The sequence below is a fragment of the Culicoides brevitarsis genome, chromosome 3 (assembly GCF_036172545.1).
Source record: "Culicoides brevitarsis isolate CSIRO-B50_1 chromosome 3, AGI_CSIRO_Cbre_v1, whole genome shotgun sequence".
Lineage (NCBI taxonomy): Eukaryota > Metazoa > Arthropoda > Insecta > Diptera > Ceratopogonidae > Culicoides > Culicoides brevitarsis.
Window position 1 is genome coordinate 31,748,135 of NC_087087.1, and position 24,499 is coordinate 31,772,633.

A 24,499-nucleotide genomic window follows, 5' to 3' on the forward strand; every position below is an offset into this window, starting at 1 on the left:
CTTCTTTTTCTATGTTAACAAGTTTCATATAAGCCTTATCTCATTCGTTTCTGAAACTCTTTCAACAATCTCTTTTAAATTTTCTTGACTCATGTTAAAGCCTAAAAATAAAATTTCAATTCAAATTTGAATAAAGACTCCTTTGGGACTCATACTTGAACTTACCAAATTCCATGGACTTATACTTACCAGACAGACATCATATTCTTTCTTTTCCTTGAAATGCACTTAAAAAAAGAAGAAGATAATCCATCAAACAAGCGATGAAGATAAAAACGATATCCTTCACCCCCTTTTATGCCTCACTTTCTCCCATCTTCTTCTTCTTTGTCAATTATTCGAACTCGTTCACTTGTTTGCTGCATGTTGAGCGCGCCGCATCAATCTACTTCGTGTATCAATCCACACACTCATAATTCATTGTTTCTGTCAATATCTGATGTTTACTTTTGTCCGATATATTGTTGATAGATAAGATGAAATGAAAAACGTATTATCTAATAATTTACGATGGCAGTGTATTAACGACTTGGCGCTGGCAACAAAAAATTTTCACACGCTCACGTGTTGAGTTGAAAAATAATAAAAATGTCACTTACCTTGAAAAATGTTTTGTGTGAAAAATTGTTAAACATTATCCTGCATTCAAATTCCAATTAAAATTAAATGTGATAACGGTGCCGAGTTTCACGTGGTAACATTTTTATCTGGATCGAACGAAAGTGTTACAAATATTTGCTCACAATAATGGAGCAAATACGACCATGTACACAAATAGGAATGTTAGTTGTTTATTTTTTTTTTGCTGAATGTTGATATGAAATAAAAGAAAAACAATGAAAATGTAGAGAAAAAAAAATGAAAACGGAAAGAAAATAAGGAAATACTCTGAGGATATTTATAGATTTGCTGCTAAAGTCGCTAAAGTAGGAAAACACGCGATTTATCAAATAATATGACATTTTGGGTCAAATTTTAATTAAAAAGTGAAACATGGGGTCATCTTGTAGACCAATGAAAGTTTTTAAAGGAAACGACTAACGATTTAATTACTTACATTTTTTTTACATTTTTACGGAAATGTTACTTTTGAACTGTAAAAGTGACAACCTCTCCTACAGAGCTTTATTGATTCATATCATCAAATTTTTCGCTGTTGTCTTAAAAGTTAGAGCTTTCAGGGTATATTTTTCTGAAAGAGCATAAAAATTGCAAGAAAGTAGCGGTACTCATTTGAATTTTGGGTTATCGTAAAGAAATTTTGTCAACAAAATACCTTAACCCCTTTTTATGAAGTTAAATTCGAAATTTTATTGACATTGAATGTTTTAATTTTTCTCCGTTGTCTTAAGAGATACAACCTTCGGGCTATACTTTTCTGAAAGAGTACAAAAAATGCAAGAAAGTATCAGTATAATTTTAATTTTGGATCATCATGAAGAGATTTAGTCAATAGCATACCCCAACCCCGTTTTATGGTATTAAATTCGAAGAAAATAATTTTTTTCTCAATAAGACTCATGAAAAGTCGAAAGTTAAGGAATTTTTTATAAATTTAAAGCTTAAAGCTTGAAAAAAAATTTTTTTTTTTTAAATTTAGATCTTAAAACCTTCAAAATCGAAGAAAAATCGCTATGAAAAGGATAAATATTGAAAAATTTAAAACGTGTCATTTTAATCTTCTTTAATCCAACGAAAAATGTCATTCCATCCATCAAAAAGAACGCAAACTCACTTAGCAACACAAACTTTTCCGATAGCAATTAAGTCAGCAAGTAAAGATATTCCAAACCTCGAAGAGTATGAGGTGCCAAAACCAAACAAACATGATTGTCATGCCACACATTGCGTCAAACCAGCAACAATATATGATGAAAATTTCATCAAATGTCCGAGGAAAATGTCAATGTAACCAACGACTTTTGAATAATTGATGTTCATCGCTTATGAATGGCAAAAAGTGACAAAATTTGACATTTTCCTAACATTTTCCACAACAAGTAACAAATTGCCCATGTATCATGTTACTCTTCTGCTGTCCTGAGATGGAAAATGACTGTTATTATTAAAAGATTCAATGTCGTTCGAAAAGACGAGACATTTTTTTTTGCCAGTTAATTATTACTCTGTCGCCGTGTTATATTCAAGGCACGTTTAAAAGGCTTTTTTCTGACATTTACGAACTTTTGTTCATTGCTCGCCTTTTTTCTTACTTGACAGCTGTTCCAATAATTGTACTTGAAATTGTTGAGCGACGTCTGTTACTTTCTTGAAAAACTTTTTTTTTGCGCCATAAGTGACCAAAAACTCCCTTAAAGTGTTTTTGCTTCCTTTTTCGCTTCAAGGAAGGGAATTTAGGGAGATTCGTAATTGAACTTTAATTAAAATAAAGAGATACAAAACTCATAAAAAGTTTGTAACATAAATAAATAGAAAGTTTATTTATTGCCCTAGAAATGTGCCGCACGATTTCAATGACGTGTTTCAATAGTATTATAAATAAAACGAGAGTTTATGCATTTTATGGCAAACAAATTAACTTTTCTGTATCATATTTGTGAGGAAAATGGGGTCGTAAAACTATCGATTCGATTCTTAAGGCAAATTAATATAAATTGTTTATTTTTTTGTCTTACTGAAGAAGAAGTTCATAAAATTTTTTGATGATTTTCATTAATTTTTTATAAAATTCATCGAAATATTTTTTTATTAAATTTCTTATTATTGATTTCATATTTTTTAAACATTAATTTAAGAAAATTTAATTTTTTTTTTATTAAAAATTGATTTTCAAATAAATTTTTAAATCATATTTGCAAATTTTTCATAATTTTGATAATTTTTTTTCCAAAATCTATCAAAAAATTTATAAAAAAAATTTTAATTGAAAAATTATTGAATAAAAAAAATATAAAAAAAAATTATTTATACAGAAAGTTTATTTAAAATTTAATTGAAAAATTTAAAAAACTTTTTTTGCAAAAAAAAAATTAATTTTAAAAAAAATATTTATTCAGAAAATTTATTTAAATTTATAAAAAAAATATTTGAAAAAATTAATTTATAAAATTATTAAAATTTTTTTTATTAAAAAATGTTTTGAAAAATTTAAAAAAAAATTATTTGATTATAAAAATTATTTAAAAAATTTTATTCAAAAAATTATTTAATTAATTCAGAAAATTTATTAAAAAAAATTTATTCAAAAATTTTTTTTAATTAAAAATTTTTAAAAAAAAATTATTTAAAAAAATATTAAAAAAAAAAATGATTAAAAAATTATTAAAAAAAATTATTTAATTAAAAAAAGTATTAATTAAGAAAATTTTTTAAAAAAATATTTATTAAAAAATTTTTTTTCATATTGAAAATATAAAATTTAAGAATAATTTCACAATTTTCTCTCATATTGAACCAAAAATAGTTTTTGGCTAAATTTAAAAATTAAAATTTTTAATTATTTTTATCAAAAATAATTTTTTTACAAAATTTGTTAAAATTTCTTTTACTCAAAAAAAAATTAATTTTACCGAAAATTATTCATCCAAATTCTTTTCAGATCCATAAAACTCCATTTCGATCCAGAAAACAATTAATCCATTCCCTCAAATTGTCCAGAAAATTCAATTTCCATTTATTAAGCATTAATATTTTTTTATGAGACTCATTCAGACTAGTCGACAAATTCGTTGATAAGATAAGCTTTTAATTAACTTTTTGCATGTTCGTAAAATTTAATGATGTTTTTTTCTCTCCCTTTACTTTCAGTTTTGTGAATTTAACGGAAATTTGTGGCGATTATTGAGCTGCTTTGTCATCGTTGGATATTAAAAAAGATGTCTGAGTATCGCCAACGTCTCGTTAAAATGTGTCAAAGACTATTAAGTTTCATTTCCTGCAAACATCCTACGTAAAAAAAAAATATTTTTGAAACAATGCGAGAGACAATTTAAATGATAAAACGAAAATAAATTCTTAAAAAGTGCAAAAAAATTGAGAAAAAAATGAATTTCAGTGAAGAAACTGTCAACTTAACCGACATCCCGTACGATTACTTAATTGGTCAAGCGTTGCTCATCCATTCGCCGTACGAGCCGGATCCGATTGTCGCTTGGAATAATGCGAGTAACGACAGTGCCGTCGTTCATTCGTCCCATTTTAGCGAACTGAATGTCCCGTATGCCATGTTCGAGATAATTGTTGCTGTTCTCGCGGTAATTGGGAATGCTGCGGTCATAATTGTGTTCCAACAGGAGAAACGACTACGGAGAAGGACGAATTATTACATTGTGTCACTCGCATTAGCGGATTTCCTTGTCGGATTGCTGGGAATTCCGTTTGCGATCATGGCTTCGATGGGATTGCCGCGAAATATGCATGCCTGCTTGTGTACCGTCTCGATGTTGATCGTGCTTTGTACGATTTCGATCTTTTGTCTCGTTGCCGTTTCCGTGGATCGGTATTGGGCGATACTTTATTGCATTTCGTACAATCGGAATGTGAGCACGAGAACAGCTATCAGTGAGTTTTTTGAATTTTTTTGTGAATTTTTGGTTTTTTATGTGAATTTTTGCAGTTATTATCAGTATTTGTTGGATTGCGGGAAGTATCGTTGGATTTTTGCCGCTCTTTGGATGGCATGCGGAGTTTAAGCCGGATCAGGCGTGCATGTTTGTCGAAGTAATGGACTATAGTTACCTGGTTTTCTTGTATTTTGGGACGATTGTTACTCCGGCGATCATTTTGGCGGCGTTTTATGCTCATATTTACACTGTTATTCTGAGACAAGTAAGAAATTTTTTGTCTAATTTGTCAAATTTTTATCTTTAAAAGCTGTTTTCGATATATTTTTCCAAATTTCTGAAAAAAAAATCGTTAGAAGATTTTCAGTACCTAAATTTAATCTTTTATTAAAAATTTTGAACATTTAAAACTTTTATATTAAATTTTTTTAATATTTTGAAGAAAAATTTTCAAAAAAAAAATATTTTAATAATTTTTAACTTTAATTTTTCACGAATAGATTTTTAAAATTTTTTTATCATTTATTTTTATGAATTTTTGAAAAAAAAAAATTTTAATAATATTTTTTATAATTTTTTACGAAAATGATTTTCAAGAATTTTTTTTTCATTTAAACAATTTTTTTAAAATTTAAAACATTTAAGTCAATTTTTTATGAATTTTTGAAAAATTAAATTTAATTTTAAATTAATTTTTTGCAAATTTTTAAAAGAAAATTTTTCAAAAAAAATATTTTTTTTTTTACTTTCAATGATACTTTTTAAAATTTTTAGGCAAAATTTTTCGAGAGGATGATTTTTAAGAAATTAATTTAAATTTTAAAAAAAATTTTTGAAGCTTTGTAATTTTTTTTTAAATTTATGAAAATTTTAAAAAATTTCTTCAATGTTTAATAATTTTTGAAGAAATTTTTTTTTTTTAAAAAAAATCTTTTAATGATATGTTTCATAATTTTTTTACGAAAATTATTTTTATTAAATTTTTTTATCATTTAAAAAATAATTTTTTGAAGCTTTGGGATATTTAAGTTTATTTTTTATGAATTTTTGAAAATTTAAAAATTAAATTTAATTTTAAATTAATTTTTTTTAGAATTAAATTTAGTTTTAAGTTAATTATTTTTAAAAATTTAAAAATTAAATTTAATTTAAATTTTTTGTTTAGAATTAAACTACAGTTTTAAGTTAATTTTTTTTAATTAAAAATATTTTTGATTTTTTTTTAATAATTTTTTTTTAAATTCAAAATTCATTAAATCATGATTTTATTAAAATTTTTAAAAAATTCTCTAAAAAAAAATAACTATTTTGATGAAATTTGAACTTAAACTTAAGATTTTTAAATTTTTATAAAGAAAAAAAATTTTTTAAATTTCTTACCTTTTTTTAAAAAATTTTTTAAAAAATTTCTCATTTTTGATGATATTTTTTTCAATTTTTTAGATGAACACAAGCGTCCCTGTAACGAAAGATCCCAACAACAAAGAGCCGATTCGCGAGTTGCGACGTCAACGGGGCGGCACAATGCTTCGTGTGCTCGGCGCCGCCCAAAAACGCGAAGTCAAAGCAACACAAAACCTCTCAATTATCGTCCTTTTCTTCATGATTTGCTGGATGCCGCTCTACACAATCAACTGCATCAACGCATTTTGCTCAATGTGCTTGGATGACGTCAAATTAACGAATTTTTGCATCATTTTGAGTCACCTGAATTCCGCTCTGAATCCCATCTTGTACGCTTATCACTTGCGCGACTTCCGAAAAGCCCTGAAAACATCGATGATGCGATTGTGCGGCATGAAACTCGACGAACCGGAGCCACGTTACAGGGTTTCACTCGTTAGTCAGAACCGGAATCTCATCAATAACAGCGTGGCGGGACGATCTCAATCGCAACCGAGGATTTTTATTGGTAAGAATTTCAAAAATTTTCAAGAAAATTTGTAAATTTTTGATTTTTTAGGTTCAAATGTGCGATTAAATCCACGTGACTCCCCATCGCCACGCAATCGACACTCAACGACATCAACAACTCGCATCTCAGCGACTCCCGTGGTCAACTTGACTGTCGACACGCATTGCAAAATTTGGCAAATTGTCGAAAACGAAGCATCTTCCGACCATAAATCGTCAAAATCATCAGAACGAAGGTCTCCTTTGCATCGAATTCACTCCATGAATGACGTTTTCGACAAAGACAAAGATTACATCATCAATTATTTTGCTACAAACAACAATCGGGGCGAAAAGGAATCATCTCCAGCTGTTACCGACGAAGGATTTCACTCGAACGAGCATGAAAATGACTCGCAAAGCAACGAAAGCAGCCACAATCCCAACAAAAAGAAACTTTTATTCTCAAGTCATGCTCAATTCAGTCGAGACTTTAGCTTGGATGACGACGGCGGCGTCGAGGAAAGCATCGTCGTGTCCAATATCGAACCAAAAACCGACGACGTCACACTTCCGAAGCTACAAAATGAGCTGTACGTGAAAATTAGCAGCAACGGAGGCACCGAAAACGACAAGAACGGGTCTAAATAATTTTAAGTTTCTGCATTTCTTTAGTTTAAGACGTAGATTTTAACGTAATAACCTCTCTAAAGTTGAATTAAATTACCACATATCCGACTTTTCTGCTGGAAATGTTCAAGAAGTCAATTTCTAAAACCTCTGATTCACTAAAATGACGAATTTAACTCCTTCGAAAAGTCAAATTTGTCATTTTTTTGCATCACAGGACCGGCTGGAGGTAATTTCATTGACTATTCCGACGAAAAAACGAATGTTTGTATATAAAGTGTGCCATTTTTCTCAATAATTGTACAAAAAGCACTAACCAAAGTTAATCTTAGTGTTCGAAATGAACAAAAAAAAATACCAAAAATTTAAAATAATTATGTAACAGAGGCTTTATCTTAAAAAGACAAATAAATGTTCATTAAAAGATTTTTCCTGAATTTATTTTTAAATTTATTTTCCATTTATTTAATATCAGCAAATTTTTTATTCAATCACGTTCAATTTTTCATAAAATTAGGATTAATTCAAACGTTATACCTGTTTTTTTTTTATTTTTTACATCAAATTATCACAAAAAATTCAATACGTTTGTTTTCTAATTTTTTAAAAATACAAAAAAAAATGTTCATAAAATATTTTTGACAGTTTTCCTATTTTTTTTTATTAATTTTGTGGCATATTTTTTATTTAACAAAAAAACAAAAAAAAAATGAATAATAAATTTTCTTTAAAAAATAAATAATTAATTAATTAAAATTAATATTTATTTTTTTTTTTAATATAAAATTAATTATTTAATTTATTTTCAAATTTAAAATTAATTTTGTATTGAAATAATTATTTTAAAAATTAATTTTAATAAATATTTTTTTTATTAATACATTTATAACTTTTTTTTTACTTAAAATATCAAATATTTTTATTTTTTTTTTATTTTTTTTTTTTTTATTTTTATTTTTTTTTATTTTTATTTTTTTTTTTTGTAAAAAAAAAATAATTTTGAGGTCAATTAAATAATTATTTAGAAAAAATAATTAATTTAAAAAAAAAAGGTAAATTAAAAAAATTTAATATTTAATTTTAAAAAAATATTTAGGTAAAAATAAAAAAAGAAATAAAACAAAATTATTTTAATAAAAATATTAAATTAAATATTTTTTTTTAATAAAAATTGATTATTCATTTTTTTTATTTTATTTTTTTTATATTTAAAATAAATTTTGACCTCAAAATTTTTTTTACAAAAAAAAATTAATTTAAAAACATACTAAAAATATTTCGTTTTTTAATTAAAAAAGAGTTATTAATGAATTACTTATTAAAAAAAAAATAATTTAAATAATTTTTTTAAAAATTTTTTTAAGCCATATGAATGAAAATTTTTAATTTTTTTTTCTTAACAATAAACTAATTATTTTTCAAAATTTATCACAAAAATTTTATTCTTTTAAGCAAAAAATGAGGCTCAAAAATAAAAAAAAAATTAAACTGTCAAAAATATTTTATGAACTTTCAAAGTTTCAGTCATTCATCAGCACCATTTTTAAATCAGTTCCTATCAATACCCACAGTAACTCTTAAAATTTAATTAATTTAACATAAATTCGAGTAAAAATTCGAGATTTTTCGTGATTTTCACTTGACGAGATTGTCTTCCCGTTGATACTTGGTAAACGACAAAAAGACTTGCTCCATTGACGTTTGTCCAATTGAATAATCTTCAATATTTAGGCTTGCATCACTTTTTGCTTCTTCAAGAATTCCAAAGAGCTCGTACCATTTCAAGGCAGCTAAGGGAATATGGTACGTTAGGAGTCCTTGATACTCTTCTCTGTTGAAAAAATATGAAAAAAAATAAAAATTAATTTTTTTTCTTTAAAAATTAAAAGAAAAAATTTTTACTTGAGTATCGATAAAGGAAATTTCGTCTTAACAAACTCCTTAATGGCATTCAATTCGATTAAATCATAAACTAAAGTACTATTTTCGGTGTTATTGTTGATAGAGGACGAGGCACGATCCGGGGACGATTGTCTTTTACGCCCTACTTTCACTGTGAGGACGTATCCTTGTGAGAATTTGCTTTTGAGATGTTGGGATGAACTAAAAATTTCAAATTTTTAATAATAAAAAAAATATTTTTTAAAAAAATTCTTACCCCAAGCACTTGAATTCGCCATTTACCATTATACAAAGGCGAGTACACCTAAAAAAATTTTTTTTTGTTAAAAATTTATTTTTTTTAATTAAAAAAATAATATTTACAGGGCTTCTGCTTCTTCAATACTATGAGTAGTAAGTACAATTGTCTTTCCTTGATCCCGTATCTTACAAATTGCATTCCAGAAATTACGTTTAGCCAGCGGATCCATGCCTGTAGTTGGTTCATCTGTCAAAAAAATTCATTATAACCTCAAAGTTTAACCTCAAACTTCGAATTTTATTGAAATCTTACCCAACAAGATGACACTTGGGCGTCCCAAGAGCGCTATTGACGTACTTAACTTCCGTTTATTCCCTCCGCTGTACTCACGGACCTTTTTATCCAAATGTCTTGTGTAATTCAGCTCATTCGCCAAGGTCAACGTTATTTCATCAATTCGATTTTTCGGCACTCCTCGGAATAGCGAGAAAATTCTCAAGGTTTCTCGTCCTGTGAGTTCATCTATTGTCGCATCAAATTGCGGGCAATACCCAATTCGCTTGTAAACCTCCTTCATATTCGTCTTTAAACTCGCGCCTTGCACATAAGCCTCGCCATACGAAATTTTCTCGTCTCCACAGAGCATTTTGAAGGTACTTGACTTGCCGGCTCCATTAATGCCCAACAGCCCGAAACACTCATTTTCGGCGACTCCGACACAAGTTTGGTTAACAGCCAATAAGCGATTGTAGAATTTTGTCATATTTTTCAGCACTAAATTCGTTGAAACGATTTGTTCGGGCTCCATCGCGTTAATGCGATTTTTTTCGTCTTTCACATCTTGATCGAGGATGTCGTCCTCCGTCTCGGGAATCGGTGGTCCTTTGTATAAATGCACTCCTTTGTAGAAAATCATCTCAAAAATGCGATATTCGTGCATCAGCAATATCGTAAATGTCGTTATTCCGGTCAGGATCATGTAAAAAAGGTTCTTGCCGATGCCGGGATCGTCCCATTTGAAGAAATTTCGTTCACAGCAACGCGCGAAAAGCGGATGTGCCTTACAGAGTTCCTCCATTTTGCAGTTTGGGAGTAAGGAGCAACGTTTATCACACACCGAGATGACCGTATTGAGGATATTTAAGTTGCTTAAGCTGTCACTCAAGGCAAAATGTGGAAAAATGAGGAAAATATTCGTAAATAAGTCGGCGGTGTCTTTCAATTTGAATCCTTCGAAGCTCATGGTGAAGACAACTGTGAACACGGCAACTCCCGAAAAGATGTAAATGATGCTCAAACGCGTAAATCCAGTAGCGGGGGCGGTAAATAGCAACGAAGCGAGGTAAGTGAAGGGTAACACGGCCCATATGAAGCACATCAGCACAAGCAAACATCGACCCATCTCGGGCACTGTCGACCATCCCGTTTCTTGAAAAACGAAAATTGTTAGTAACGAGATGACAGCCGTGCAGAAAAACGTGAAATAATCCCATAAAAATCCCGTGATCCAGTACGAAGCGATATTCACGCCACTGACAAATTGCAAAAGTTTGCTCCGCGAAATCCGTTCTTTGATGTAAAAGATGACATAAAACGCCGCCACAAATGACATTGCGAAACCCACGTTAAAAGCCAGTTGAAATCCAAGGTTGTTGCCCGCCTGCATCATGTCGAAACGCGTTTCCAGGCGATATGGGAGAGGTTTGTTCGTGATATCGATGCCGCAGGTGTCATTTTCACACAATGCCATTAGCGTTGCGTTATGCACTAATCCCAAGCTGATGGGTGCCGTGTGATACGGTTGATTGTTGAACCATGCCGTGATGTGAGACTTGTTGATACTTGCGCCGAACATGTAACGTTTGTTGACACGAGCGATTTTTTCACGGGATATCTTTAGATAATAAGCGTTCATGTCTTGACCAGCCTTGATGAATTCTTGTTGCGACGGATTTCGCTGGATTAGCTTCTGGTAGTAGAGGATAATGCTGAAAGAAGGGAGAAAATTGTGAATTATTGATGGAGGAATGTGATTTGAAGAGAACAGGTGCAACGCGTTTTGAATTAATTTTAATAATTTATCAATGGGAATTTTCCATGAGTTTTCTCGATCTTTTAAAATTTTCCATTGAATATTTATAAAATGTTTAAATTATCAAAAATTTAAGAATTATTCAATTTTTTACTCGATTTAAATATTTTTAAAAATTTCCATTAATTTTTTTTAAATTATTTTGAATTTTTTCAGAAATTTTCTTTAATTTTATTTATATTTCAATTCGTTTTTATTTTTAATTTTAAAATTTTCTAAAAATGTTTCAGATTTTACAAAAATTTTCAAAAAAAAATATTTCGAATTTTTTTAGAAATTTTCTCATAATTTATTAAATTTACGAGAAGTTTAAATTCATATGAATATGGTATGAATACTATTTATAGCAGATTTTCTCAATATTTTTTAATTTTTATTAATTTTAATTAATTTTAATTTTGCCGAAATACTTAAATTTTTTCACAAATTTTAATTAATTTCATTTTTAATTAATTTTAATTTTTTTTTTTTTTAAATTTTGTCAATTTTTTTTTTACTCTTAAATTTTTAAAAAATTTTTAAGGTAAAAATTTTTAGATTTTTTTGTACACTTTTATATGTATATTTTTTGTAGACTTTCGATTATAAAAAAAGTTCAAAATTTCATCTTTTTTTTGAAGTTTTTGCATTTTCTTAATTTTTGAGTTAATGAAAGATTTTTTTAATTTCTAATTTTGCGAATTTTTTGATTTTTTTTTTCTAATTTTTCAAAAATTTTCAAAATATTATTTTTTTTTTAAATTTTTCCAATTTTTTTTAAATTTTATTAATTTTAATAAATTTTGTTTGTCATATATTTGAAAATTAATTTTAAAGTATTTCCTTAAATTTTTTGAATTTTTCACAATTTTTTTAAATTTTAATAATTATTTGCAAATTTATATTACTTCCAAGTCACAAAAACCTTTTCTGAGATTATTCGATTATAAAAATATTTTAAGAAAAAATTTTCAGAATTAAGCATAATTTTTTTCAAAGTTTTTAAAGTTATTTTTTTTTGCATTTTTTTTTTTTTTGATAAATATTTTAAGCTTTTAAAGAAATTATTTAATTTCTAATTTTCAGAAATTTATTTATTTATTTTTTTCAAAAAAAAATTTTTATGATATTTTTATCACTTTTACTTATCTTCAATATTTTAATAAAAATTTTAAAAAATTGACTTATTTCCATTAAAAAACATCAAAATTAATTCAAAATACGCAAAAAATCATAAAAATAAAAAACTCACCTGTTCGAAAAGTCATCATAACTCCACGAACTATTCTGCTCGAGCAACGTGACAGTTGGATCGTACTTTTCCGGCACCAAATTTAACGCTGGCAGATCCTTATTGCCGCCCCACGAACGCACTATCACAATACAAATGATCAAAAAAGTGACGGGAATCAAATTTTGCAAGAACATCAGAACAAAATGTCGTCTCGTATGCAAAATTTTCTTCGCAAACAACCCTTGAATTTGATAAAGAAGCAATTTTGAGCCTGTAACTAAATCCACTTCAGGCACGAGCTTCTTTTCAATATCAACAACTGTCGCATGTCCATTTGGGATGTGCCCATTGCCATTTTCAGCAGTTCCGTTCTTTTGTTCATCCGTACCGATTGACATGAAAACTTCCTCCAAAGTAGCCATTGAGATGCCATAACTGTTGAGTTTAAGTTCTTCTGAATTTTCCTCCAAATCTTTCAGCATATCTTTAAAAATGGCGGAATCTTTTGTATAAAGTTGATAACTCAGCTCACTACCGATGTCGGTTTTAACTTCAATATCTGTGACGTACTTTTGCAGCAATTGCGTGACTTTTGGAGTTTCACAGGCCTTATTTTTAGCAATTACCAAGCGATATCCCGTTCCATAGCGTTTTTTCAAGTAAAATGGCGATCCAACAGCTTTTAACGCGCCTTCGTTCATAATCGCGATGCGATCCCCCAAGATATCCGCTTCATCCATAAAATGCGTACTCAGCAAAATCGTTCGTCCTTTCTTCTCGGCAAGTAGTAAATCCCATAAGGCACGTCTTGCACTCGGATCGACACCGGAAGTGGGCTCATCGCACAAAACAACCTTCGAATTCGCACACAAAGCGATGCCAATGGACAATTTTCGTTGCATCCCGCCGGATAGTGTATGAGCTTGGGCGTTTATTTTGTCCTGTAATTGCAATAATTCAACGTAATGTTGAATTTCGTCCTTAATTTCGTGTTTCCGGAGTCCTTTTAGACGCGCAAAGAACTCAATGTGCTCCGCAACTGTCAATTCATCGAACAAAACGTTATGTTGGAAACAAATTCCAAGCGAATTCCTCACGGCATTCAAATTTTTACGGATATCGAAGCCATTAACGATCGCATTTCCCGCTGTCGGGGGTATCATTCCCGTTAACATTGCCATTGTTGTGGTTTTTCCCGCGCCATTGTGTCCGAGAAGCACTGTGATCTCATCATCGAACATTTTCAAGGTCAATCCTTTAACAGCTGTCTTTTTATTTCGATAGACTTTTCGCAGGCCTTTTGTTTCAATGCCCGCATGTTTCCCAATTGGCTCGGTTTCGACATCAACTTCATCCTCGCCATTCAAAACGGGCGAATTTATGTCCTCAATGCCTTGAAATCCGGGTTCGCCGCACCAAAACGTTCGGGTAAACGGAAAATACCACGGTTCGGCGACGCCAAATTCGCCGGGCAGCACTTTTTCGACGTATAATGCCAACACGAAGTAAATCACGGATGACACGAGCATCATTACGACAGTATGCCCAACCGTATAGTCATCCTCAATGTTCACTTGTTCGAACAAATTGCTCCATTGCAGGCCTTCGGTGTTGCCCTCATGTCGCAAAATCAGCAAAAATCCAAATCCCATAGCGGCATTCGAGAAAAAACTCGCTGCAATTTTTTGACCAAAAGTGACGCTGTCGTACCTTTGAATCGTAAGCGAAAACGGGGCATATGTCACGAACCATAATAACCCGGCGACTGCTGCGGCGGTATTTGCTTTCGAAAAAAACACGGAAAGCAGGAAGCAAAACATGATTGTTGCCACGCCATAGACCATCAGGTAGAACCACAAGACGAAAAAGCCGGAATGCGTGAAAACGGTGACATTCATGTTGGAATACCAATGCGCCTTCATGAGAACCAACATGACGAGTGTGGCAAAAAAGAGGTAAATAAAGCATTTGACGAACCACGCACTCCAATGCAACCAATTTGGGAGGCCCATGATCTTCATTGACTCTTTAAGTTGCTTTTCCTTCTCGATTGTGATGAATTTGACCATGTTGATGCAGGGATAGACGAAGGACAGGAGGATGAAAATTGACAGCATTCGTTCCATGGCTTGTAATAAGGGGTCGCCCGTGAATGGAGGGTACGGAAAACGCTGTAAGTAGAAGAAAATTTTTGTTTTTAGTTTTTTTCACGCTTTAACTCCTAAAATTTTCCTTTGACATTGTTTTGTTTTGAAAACTAAATCAAGAGCAAAACTTTGTCAAAAACTGTGTCAAAGCCAATTTTGTCAAATTTGAAACTGTCAAATTTTGCTCCAAAAAATTTTTCTTTTATCATTTTTAATCATTTTTTTGCCAAAACTGCTATGTCAAAAACTGTGTCAAAGCTTTTTTTGTCAAATCTTGCTCCAAATGGATAAAAATTTGTCAGAGGGCTCTAATTTATCATTTTTAATCATTTTATAACTCAAAACTGCCAAAAAATTGAAAAAAAAAAAAAATTTTCTTTGACATAGTTTTGTTTTAAAAACTAAATCAAGAGCAAAAAAACTGTGTCAAAGCAATTTTTGTCAAATTTTGCTCCAAATGGATAAAAATTTGTCAGAGGGCTCTAATTTATCATTTTTAATCATTTTATAACTCAAAACTGCCAAAAAATTGAAACTGAAAAAATTTTTTTCCTTTGACATAGTTTTGTTTTAAAAACTAAATCAAGAGCAAAAAAACTATGTCAAAAACTGTGTCAAAGCAATTTTTGTCAAATCTTGCTCCAAATGGATAAAAATTTATCAGAGGGCTCTAATTTATCATTTTTAATCATTTTATAACTCAAAACTGCCAAAAAATTGAAACTGAAAAAAATTTTTTCCTTTGACATAGTTTTGTTTTAAAAACTAAATCAAGAGCAAAAAAACTGTGTCAAAAACTGTGTCAAAGCAATTTTGTCAAATATTGCTCCAAATGGATAAAAAATTTGTCAGAGGGCTCTAATTTATCATTTTTAATCATTTTATAACTCAAAACTGTTAAAAAATTGAAACTGAAAAAAAAATTTTCCTTTGAAAAAAAACTTCTAAATCTGTGTCAAAAACTGTGTCTAAAACTGTGTCAAAGCAATTTTTGTCAAATCTTGCTCCAAATGGATAAAAATTTATCAGAGGGCTCTAATTTATCATTTTTAATCATTTTATAACTCAAAACTGCCAAAAAATTGAAACTGAAAAAAAATTTTTCCTTTGACATAGTTTTGTTTTAAAAACTAAATCAAGAGCAAAAAAACTATGTCAAAAACTGTGTCAAAGCAATTTTTGTCAAATTTTGCTCCAAATGGATAAAAATTTGTCAGAGGGCTCTAATTTATCATTTTTAATCATTTTATAACTCAAAACTGCCAAAAAATTGAAATTGAAAAAATTTTTTTCCTTTGACATAGTTTTGTTTTAAAAACTAAATCAAGAAAAAAAAAACTGTGTCAAAAACTGTGTCAAAGCAATTTTTGTCAAATCTTGCTCCAAATGGATAAAAATTTATCAGAGGGCTCTAATTTATCATTTATAATCATTTTATAACTCAAAACTGCCAAAAAATTGAAACTGAAAAAAAATTTTTTCTTTGACATAGTTTTGTTTTAAAAACTAAATCAAGAGCAAAAAAACTATGTCAAAAACTGTGTCAAAGCAATTTTTGTCAAATCTTGCTCCAAATGGATAAAAATTTATCAGAGGGCTCTAATTTATCATTTTTAATCATTTTATAACTCAAAACTGCCAAAAAATTGAAACTGTAAAAATTTTTTTCCTTTGACATAGTTTTGTTTTAAAAACTAAATCAAGAGCAAAAAAACTGTGTCAAAAACTGTGTCAAAGCAATTTTTGTCAAATCTTGCTCCAAATGGATAAAAATTTATCAGAGGGCTCTAATTTATCATTTTTAATCATTTTATAACTCAAAACTGCCAAAAAATTGAAATTGAAAAAATTTTTTTCCTTTGACATAGTTTTGTTTTAAAAACTAAATCAAGAGCAAAAAAACTATGTCAAAAACTGTGTCAAAGCCAATTTTTGTCAAATCTTGCTCCAAATGGATAAAAATTTATCAGAGGGCTCTAATTTATCATTTTTAATCATTTTATAACTCAAAACTGCCAAAAAATTGAAACTGAAAAAATTTTTTTCCTTTGACATAGTTTTTTTTTTCAAGAGAAAAACTAAATCAAAAACTATGTCAAAAACTGTGTCAAAGCTTTTTTTGTCAAATCTTGCTCCAAATGGATAAAAATTTATCAGAGGGCTCTAATTTATCATTTTTAATCATTTTATAACTCAAAACTGCCAAAAAATTGAAACTGAAAAAAATTTTTTTCTTTGACATAGTTTTGTTTTAAAAACTAAATCAAGAGCAAAAAAAAAAACTGTGTCAAAAACTGTGTCAAAGCAATTTTTGTCAAATCTTGCTCCAAATGGATAAAAATTTGTCAGAGGGCTCTAATTTATCATTTTTAATCATTTTATAACTCAAAACTGCCAAAAAATTGAACCTGAATAAAAATTTTTCTTTTGACATAGTTTTGTTTTGAAAACTAAATCAAGAGCAAAAAAACTGTGTCAAAAACTGTGTCAAAGCAATTTTTGTCAAATCTTGCTCCAAATGGATAAAAATTTGTTAGAGGGCTCTAATTTATCATTTTTAATCATTTTATAACTCAAAACTGCCAAAAAATTGAAACTGAAAAAATTTTTTTCCTTTGACATAGTTTTGTTTTGAAAACTAAATCAAGAAAAAAACTGTGTCAAAAACTGTGTCAAAAACTGTGTCAAAGCAATTTTTGTCAAATCTTGCTCCAAATGGATAAAAATTTGTCAGAGGGCTCTAATTTATCATTTTTAACTCAAAACTGCCAAAATTGAAACTGATTGAAAAAAAAAAAAATTCATTTGACATCAAAAAAAAAAAACTTACTCTTATAAAATTCTCAGGCAGTGTGGTATTAGCATCGCCAGCTGTGATATTCGCAAAAGTCTTAAAAACGGCATTTTGCAATGTCAAAAAGGATTCTCTGTAATATCCGGGCGGCACTCCTCCATCATCATACTCTTTATTCCTCGCGCCGCCTTGTTGAATAAAAGGAAACAAAAAGTCCGTTCGCCAATTTGCCCACATCGGCCCAAAAGTCGTCCGTAATTCACCCGGAAGTCGAATTGCGTATTTCAAAACAGTCGGCATCTGCGTAATATTCTGATACGCATCATCCATTTCAAGTCCAACCAACGGATTTTTGCTCACCATGTAACTTTCGAGAGCTGTCGCATTATCCAAACCCTTAACTGTCTCGTCGCCAATGAGGGGAAAGTCAAAAATATTCTTCCTAACTCGTTGCACGAAATTTTCCAACACAGGATTTTTCGGCGAATAAACCATTTCAAAGTTAATATTGTCCAAACCTTGTTTCTTAAAGCGATCATTAATTTCTTTGAAGAATTTCAACTGAAATTTCGGAATTTTTGTCAATTCACGCATGCTACTGAGCCCCAATGGCTTGTAAATTGTCGCCTCGTCATACACATCGGGATCCACGAGACTTCGGATCATCACAACCAGCATGCTGAATAAGGCAGGAATAAAAATTTCGAGGAGCGTTTGGATTTTGTGACGCCATTGCAGCAGGAAGTTCTTCCACATTAACAAACAAAATTTCTCCCATTTTGTTGTCATGTTTTTGGAGCCAGCAGCTAAGAAAAAATAGAAAAAAATCACAATTTAGGTAAATATTTACAACAAAAATTACGCTTCATCATCATTATTTATAATTTATTTCAGTAGTTCGTGATTTGGAGTAAAGATTATCGCTAATGGAGACGCCAGGTAAATTATTTACACGCAACTTTTAAACCTGTTTAACGACAAAATCGCGACCATACCACGAAACGACATTGAATCTAACTCAAAATATTGCAAAAAATGCAGAAAAAACGTTTTATGTTAATTTTTATGAGGTTTCAATGTCGTCATGGTATTCCCTCACTAACGTTAATTCCATCAAAACAGGTTTTTTCCTCGTTTCATGTCAAAGTGCACTTACACAGTTGATTCAATTAACTCTCGAAGCAACAAATAACGACAATATCGCAGTTAATTCAATTATTTGATGTCACACAGGATAAGAAAAAAAGGAAAAACTACTGAAATCGATAGAAAAAAGGCACAGAAAGAACTTTTCCCTCAAATAACAGAACAAACACTAAAGTATTTAAATGGACATTTCATTACATGTTCACACTTTTCCTCACGAACCGGAGGTAGGTACGCGGAAAAAGAGGAGAAATCGTTAACATGGGTAACGAACCACATGTTTGTACGATGGATAAAAGGAAAAATTGTGAAAACAAATGTATTAATAATAATTCCGTTCCGATGAATGAAATATAGGACAACATGTCTCGTGGATAACCTTGAGTTGCCTGTCAACTCTTTATCGATTTGTTGGTAGTATCCTTCATACAGGAAGCGCAGATTGATTGTTTGTTTTTCCCGCCTACTGAGTCACGAGCGGTAAGTACACGTGCACTCGCAAAGTTCAAAATAAAAGAATTTTTTTTCATGTGATTCAATTAAAATCAATTAAAGTTCTTCTATGAAGAGAAGAGAAGTTGAGAAACTTTAATTAATGAAGACATGAATCGTTGAGAATTTGCTGACGACGTGCGAAACAGATGACTTTTGATCGATATTTAACCTACTTGAAGATTTCAAAGGTTAGGTAATGTTATTATTATTATGAATAATTACGTGTTTGAGTGATTTTTTAATACTTTTTCAGACTTATTTTTTTGTTTCAGGTTAGCCAATAAAAGCATCAAGGAGAAAAGAATCAAAGAATTTGTCTTTAAATTAAAATTTTTAATCAATTTCAAATTTTGGCCTAATCAATTGAAATTCAAGTTTATGAACATTTGGGTATTTCAAGTAACATAAAGAAATACTTTGGTTCGTTCTAGAGAATTTATACTTGAGAAGAAACGAAATCTGAACCTAACAAAAATTCACAAGACGAAATGAGCTCCGAGCCAAAATGATACACCATCAACCGACAAGAAACTTGAGATTCGATCGCTTTTTTGAGCTGAAGCATTGCGAAAATGAGTTTGCTAGATCTGATATTTTTTATAGATGTGCTTTGTCCTTTAACCGTTTTAGTAGCTTTACGACTCACAAGATTGCCCACAGATAAAGTTTTCCGGCGGATTGAAGAGCCTCCATGAGGTCGACGACCAAGCAGTAAATTGGCTAAAGAATCTTGATATTGCTTTATAATTTTGATAATGAATACATACGATAATAAGGAGCTTGAACCCAAACCGAAATGTCTGCCTGAAATTGTATGAAATCTGATGGCATTTTTTATATCAAGACATTTTCTTATATACAAAGGGGCATTACTCTTTAATGAAATGGCAAGAAAAGTGAAAACCGATACTGAAATGAGTGAATTTAAGAAAGAACCAGAAAAATATGTAAAAAGTGATATCGATGCATGAAGAACAAAAGAAAAAGTGACAAAGTTAGAAATTCTTTTAATTGACTCAAATCATCGCAAGATGGAAATCAGCACAACAACAACAACATATATGAGATTGCTATGAATTTAGAATCACTTTCAAAGAACAACTTAGTCAATTTTAAGCTTAAAAATCATTATTTGACTTTTATTTATGATTTTTTAGAGTAAATCCAAACCAAGCATTAAATACGAACCCTCAAGATCACCTTAGTCGTTATATTTCATCTTCTCACATCATTCTGTATATGCTGAGTTCTTAAACTCATTAATATGCATTCGTTTTTCTCGCATGAGCTACCTAATTGTTATGTTTGTTGATTAGAAGTAATGACTTAAATCATATAAGCTTCAAGGAATTTGGATTCCTGAGTATAATAACACTTTACTATGCCTTAGATAGGTATTTAAATTAATAACTAAGAACAAACTTAAAGATTCTCTTAGAGTTCAAATGAATCTAATAACAAAAACATACATTAATGAACTTGAAAAATTAGTTTAACCAAGAGTTTTTCCGTTATCATCATCCTTGACATTCAGTAAGACTTTAATTACGCAAAAACAAATTTATTTATATTTACTTGATTCAATATCTCTTGATTCATATTCATCCTGTTTCTTGATCCCTTGCATTTCTGCGAATTTAATCAATATTTTTTCATAACTATTTGAACCAAGAACGTTGCAAAATATTATTACCAAAGTTCTCGGAATCCATTAAATTAACACTTAAATTACAAGTTTGATTAGTTCTCTCGAAGAAATGGAATAAAACTAAATAATTACATATGAATCGCAGATTTGCTCCCACATTTCGCGATAAAATCCAGATAAAATTTTTAGTCATTATTTATTTATTTTATCAAACTAATGCAAGTCTGTAATTCATTAGCAAGTGTCTTTCAACACAATTTCATCACAAATAATAATAATTGCATTCATGCATTTTGTGCAAAGTCAACGAGATATGTTTGTTTCAATGTAGTGAACATGAACTGTAATATACACGAGTAAATTGCATCACAAACAAGGCTGCTTAACTGGTTCCCGCGTTCTTCAAGTCAATGCACGAAACAGGTGACTCAAGCTATGACGTACCAAATCAATATGGAATAATTTAAATTCACTAAATAATAATAAATAATCCGTCAAATAAACACACGAGGAGAGTAATGATGATGAAGCAGAAAACCGCGTCTCGAAAAATTTTTTGTAAAAAAAATTCAACAAAAAATCGACGCGTTCGACTAACCTTGACTGCCATTATTATTCACTATGGAATATTTCGTTGAATTCATTTTAATTGTTATTTTATGTGGTTATTTCGCGTTCGGAAGTACACTATTAGCACAATTGCACGTCACAGAGTGCTTAATTTCGCGATTCAAATCTCCCAAATCAGCATTTTTGATGATTTTTGTCAGGTAAATATTTCAATTTTTATTTTTTACTGTGACATAAGAAGACGTCTTGCGCGTTTCGCGACTGGCAATAAACTGACATAACTCATTCTCATATAAAAGCAAGAGAAAAAACCGACAAGAGAGAAAAATAAGCAAAAAGCCGACATAAACAGAGAGGAATTTTTTCATGAATGAATCAGCTGATCGTTCATACGGAACAAAAAAAAAGTTTGTAGTAAAAAGTTGGGTTTCTTCTGTGTGAGTAGATATAATGCGACACGTTTGATAAAAAGAACAGCAGCTGATAAATAATTTGTTTGGGAAATGAATTGTTGATGGCACGAAACACGAACCAACGTGAACGACCTTTTTTAACAAAAATTTTTTTTTTTTTTGGGTGACATTCAAACATCTGTACCCCCTCTTGAAGGAAATAAAAATTTTGTCAAGACACGCAAAAAAATGATGAGCAATGACACGGAACGGATTCTCCGAAATTGACGCACGAATCGTGCCGCAGTCAAAAAAAAATGAAAAAAAAAATCAATATTTTCTCTATTATAAAACTATAAAATAGAATGAAATGACCCCGAATAATGTTCGTGCAATTGCAAAAAAAAACATGTTTTTTTTTTTAAATATCATTTTCATCTAATAATTATATCGATTTTCAAATTGCTTCTCGCAATTAAAATGTATTATAAAACATTTTCGTTATTTTATTGCTTTTAACCTAAAGTCCTTATTTATATATACAAATAATTTTTTTTTCTTTTCTTCTCCATCAAGCAAATAGCCTTGACAGGTACCCCCCTGTAACTGTAGTGGATATTGAGTATGCGCGCGAATTCCTCTTTCACACGGTAGAAGCTAGAAGTTACGTCACACGTACATCCGTACAGGGCATATGGGAAAAAGCACAAAAATGAGCATAATGCAGAGATTCCAGGGGTGATGTAAGAGATCAGCATCACTTTGCTCTGAAAACAAAACCGTTTGGCGGAAAGATGTAAAAGAACGTTAAAACTGACAGAGGATGAGAATATGAAAAATCGTAAAATTCTATGAGAAAGGCGGAAAAAGGTAACTTTGTTTTAGGTATAGTTTATTGAATGATGATTTTTTGGGTTGAAACTATAAAAGTTTATAGTTCCGTCTATGGCATTTCTCATGCGACATACATTAATGCAGAGCATTGGTAAAAATTTTTGTGTTTACATTAGGGGTGACGGAGGTAAGTACAAACGGAAATTGAAAAGATAAATGGTTTGAACTAAATTCATCAATCATGAAAATCAATTTAGGTGAGTATTGAATTATTTAAATGAGAATTTTTTAAGAAAAATTTTTTTAGGAAGGAGACTTGATTCAACAGATACAGAATTGGTCTTCGGACTGCGATGATGCTATTCTCAAACCTTAATTAAATTATGAAGCATTTCAAACTCTGAATTTCATCAAGGAACAAGATTTTAAATCATCAACGATTTTCTAACAAGGCTTTTGGAAAAATTTGAATCAACTTATTCATCTTTGTAGATGAGTCCTAATAAAAATATTTTCCGGATGTTTGGCTAAAATTAACAACTTAAATAATTTCCGCTTGTTCATGCTTTAAATCATACCAAACAAAAAATGAAGGCGACAGTTTAAGTTCATTCGTTGCTCAAACTCGAGATCATGCAGAAGAAAATCAAAACTACTCTTTGGGCCTTTAACCTGTTAACATGTTAGCAAAAAAAATTGATCAAAAAAAATTTCACCAAAAATCCTCTTATTATGAGGGCTCACATACCGATTTTTCAAAATTTTTTCAACTTTTGTAGATCACGGTTCTCCATCAAATTGAAGGTTTTGGCATTAGAAACAACTTTTGTTTTGGACTTTTTCTAAATTTTGCGTTTCCGATGTACAGGAGCCATTTAAAGATGTTAGCAAAAAAAATTGATGAAAAAAAATTTAAGTCAAAATCCTCTTATCATACCGATTTTTCAAAATTTTTTCAACTTTTGTAGATCACGGTTCTCCAGCTCAAATTGAAGGTTTTGGCATTAGAAACAACTTTTGTTTTGGACTTTTTCTAAATTTTGCGTTTCCGATGTACAGGAGCCATTTAAAGATGTTAGCAAAAAAATTGATGAAAAAAAATTTAAGTCAAAATCCTCTTATTATGAGGGCTCACATACCGATTTTTCAAAATTTTTTCAACTTTTTTAGATCACGGTTCTCCAGCTCAAATTGAAGGTTTTGGCATTAGAAACAACTTTTGTTTTGGACTTTTTCTAAATTTTGCGTTTCCGATGTACAGGAGCCATTTAAAGATGTTAGCAAAAAAAATTGATGAAAAAAAATTTAAGTCAAAATCCTCTTATTATGAGGGCTCACATACCGATTTTCCAAAATTTTTTCAACTCATTCTCCATTTTTTGGCAAGAAACAACTTTTGTTTTGGAGATCACGGTTCTCCAGCTCAAATTGAAGGTTTTGGCATTAGAAACAACTTTTGTTTTGGACTTTTTCTAAATTTTGCGTTTTCGATGTACAGGAGCCATTTAAAGATGTTAGGCTGTTAATGAAGAGGAATCCTCAACAACTAATTAAAGAGCGAAACCTGAAATCCTTTGAACTAAAAGTCACTGTATCAAAAAGTCCCCGTAGCAACGTCCTTGCCAAAAAGCTGTCGAAATCAAAGCAACAGAAAACAAATAAATATCAACAAGCGTCGATATCTTATCTAGTTCACTGTATAAATATAGCGACACCTGTGTCTCCATAAACTAGGTTTTTAGATCAATTTTCGTTCTAAAAATCTAAAATCACAACAACCCTGTAAAATTCAATTGAAATCAACAAAATTTTTGGAAGCAAATCAAATCAACCGCCAATTAGAATGGAAAATTGCCATGTGGCGTAAAAATCAATGGTAACCTTGACATATTCCGCATACCCCTAGCTGGAGCTGCTGTACCTATATTGTAGCATGCAATCATACTTTTTTTTTTAAATAATCCGGTGTTATAACAGTT

The 24,499-nt window shown here is 30.2% G+C and overlaps 2 protein-coding genes across 4 annotated transcripts; one reads left to right on the plus strand and one right to left on the minus strand.

Moving 5' to 3' along the window:
* The first annotated feature begins 4,004 nt into the window (after positions 1–4,004).
* LOC134835512 (D(1A) dopamine receptor-like) lies at positions 4,005–7,067 on the plus strand. The gene is made up of 4 exons (XM_063850391.1): positions 4,005–4,521; positions 4,577–4,805; positions 5,966–6,435; positions 6,487–7,067. The coding sequence occupies exons 1-4, from the start codon at positions 4,005–4,007 to the stop codon at positions 7,065–7,067; spliced, it is 1,797 nt and encodes a 598-aa protein (XP_063706461.1).
* Positions 7,068–7,541: 474 nt separating this feature from the next.
* On the minus strand, positions 7,542–21,531 carry LOC134833112 (phospholipid-transporting ATPase ABCA1-like). Of its 3 annotated transcripts, none has more exons than XR_010162107.1 (9): positions 21,323–21,531; positions 17,472–18,241; positions 12,513–14,665; positions 9,502–11,177; positions 9,312–9,435; positions 9,205–9,252; positions 8,949–9,149; positions 8,585–8,877; positions 7,542–7,641 (listed from the first exon to the last, which is right to left on the minus strand). XR_010162107.1 is itself a non-coding variant. In XM_063847317.1 (8 exons), the coding sequence occupies exons 1-8, from the start codon at positions 21,366–21,368 to the stop codon at positions 8,682–8,684; spliced, it is 5,214 nt and encodes a 1,737-aa protein (XP_063703387.1). In that variant the 5' UTR covers positions 21,369–21,531; the 3' UTR covers positions 8,517–8,681. The 3 variants fall into 3 exon arrangements, 1 of the variants encoding a protein (XP_063703387.1); XR_010162108.1 differs by having other exon boundaries at positions 7,587–7,641; positions 8,616–8,877; XM_063847317.1 differs by lacking the exon at positions 7,542–7,641 and having other exon boundaries at positions 8,517–8,877.
* Positions 21,532–24,499: the final 2,968 nt, after the last annotated feature.

Coding starts and splice junctions, on each gene's coding strand:
- LOC134835512 (XM_063850391.1), top strand. CDS start 4,005: ATGAATTTCAGTGAAGAAACTGTCAACTTAACCGACATCCCGTACGAT. Junction 4,522..4,576: donor GAGCACGAGAACAGCTATCA/GTGAGTTTTTTG, acceptor GAATTTTTGCAG/TTATTATCAGTATTTGTTGG. Junction 6,436..6,486: donor GCAACCGAGGATTTTTATTG/GTAAGAATTTCA, acceptor TTGATTTTTTAG/GTTCAAATGTGCGATTAAAT.
- LOC134833112 (XM_063847317.1), bottom strand. CDS start 21,368: ATGAATTCAACGAAATATTCCATAGTGAATAATAATGGCAGTCAAG. Junction 9,253..9,311: donor ATTGAAGAAGCAGAAGCCCT/GTAAATATTATT, acceptor AAATTTTTTTAG/GTGTACTCGCCTTTGTATAA. Junction 8,878..8,948: donor TTTCCTTTATCGATACTCAA/GTAAAAATTTTT, acceptor TTTTTTCAACAG/AGAAGAGTATCAAGGACTCC.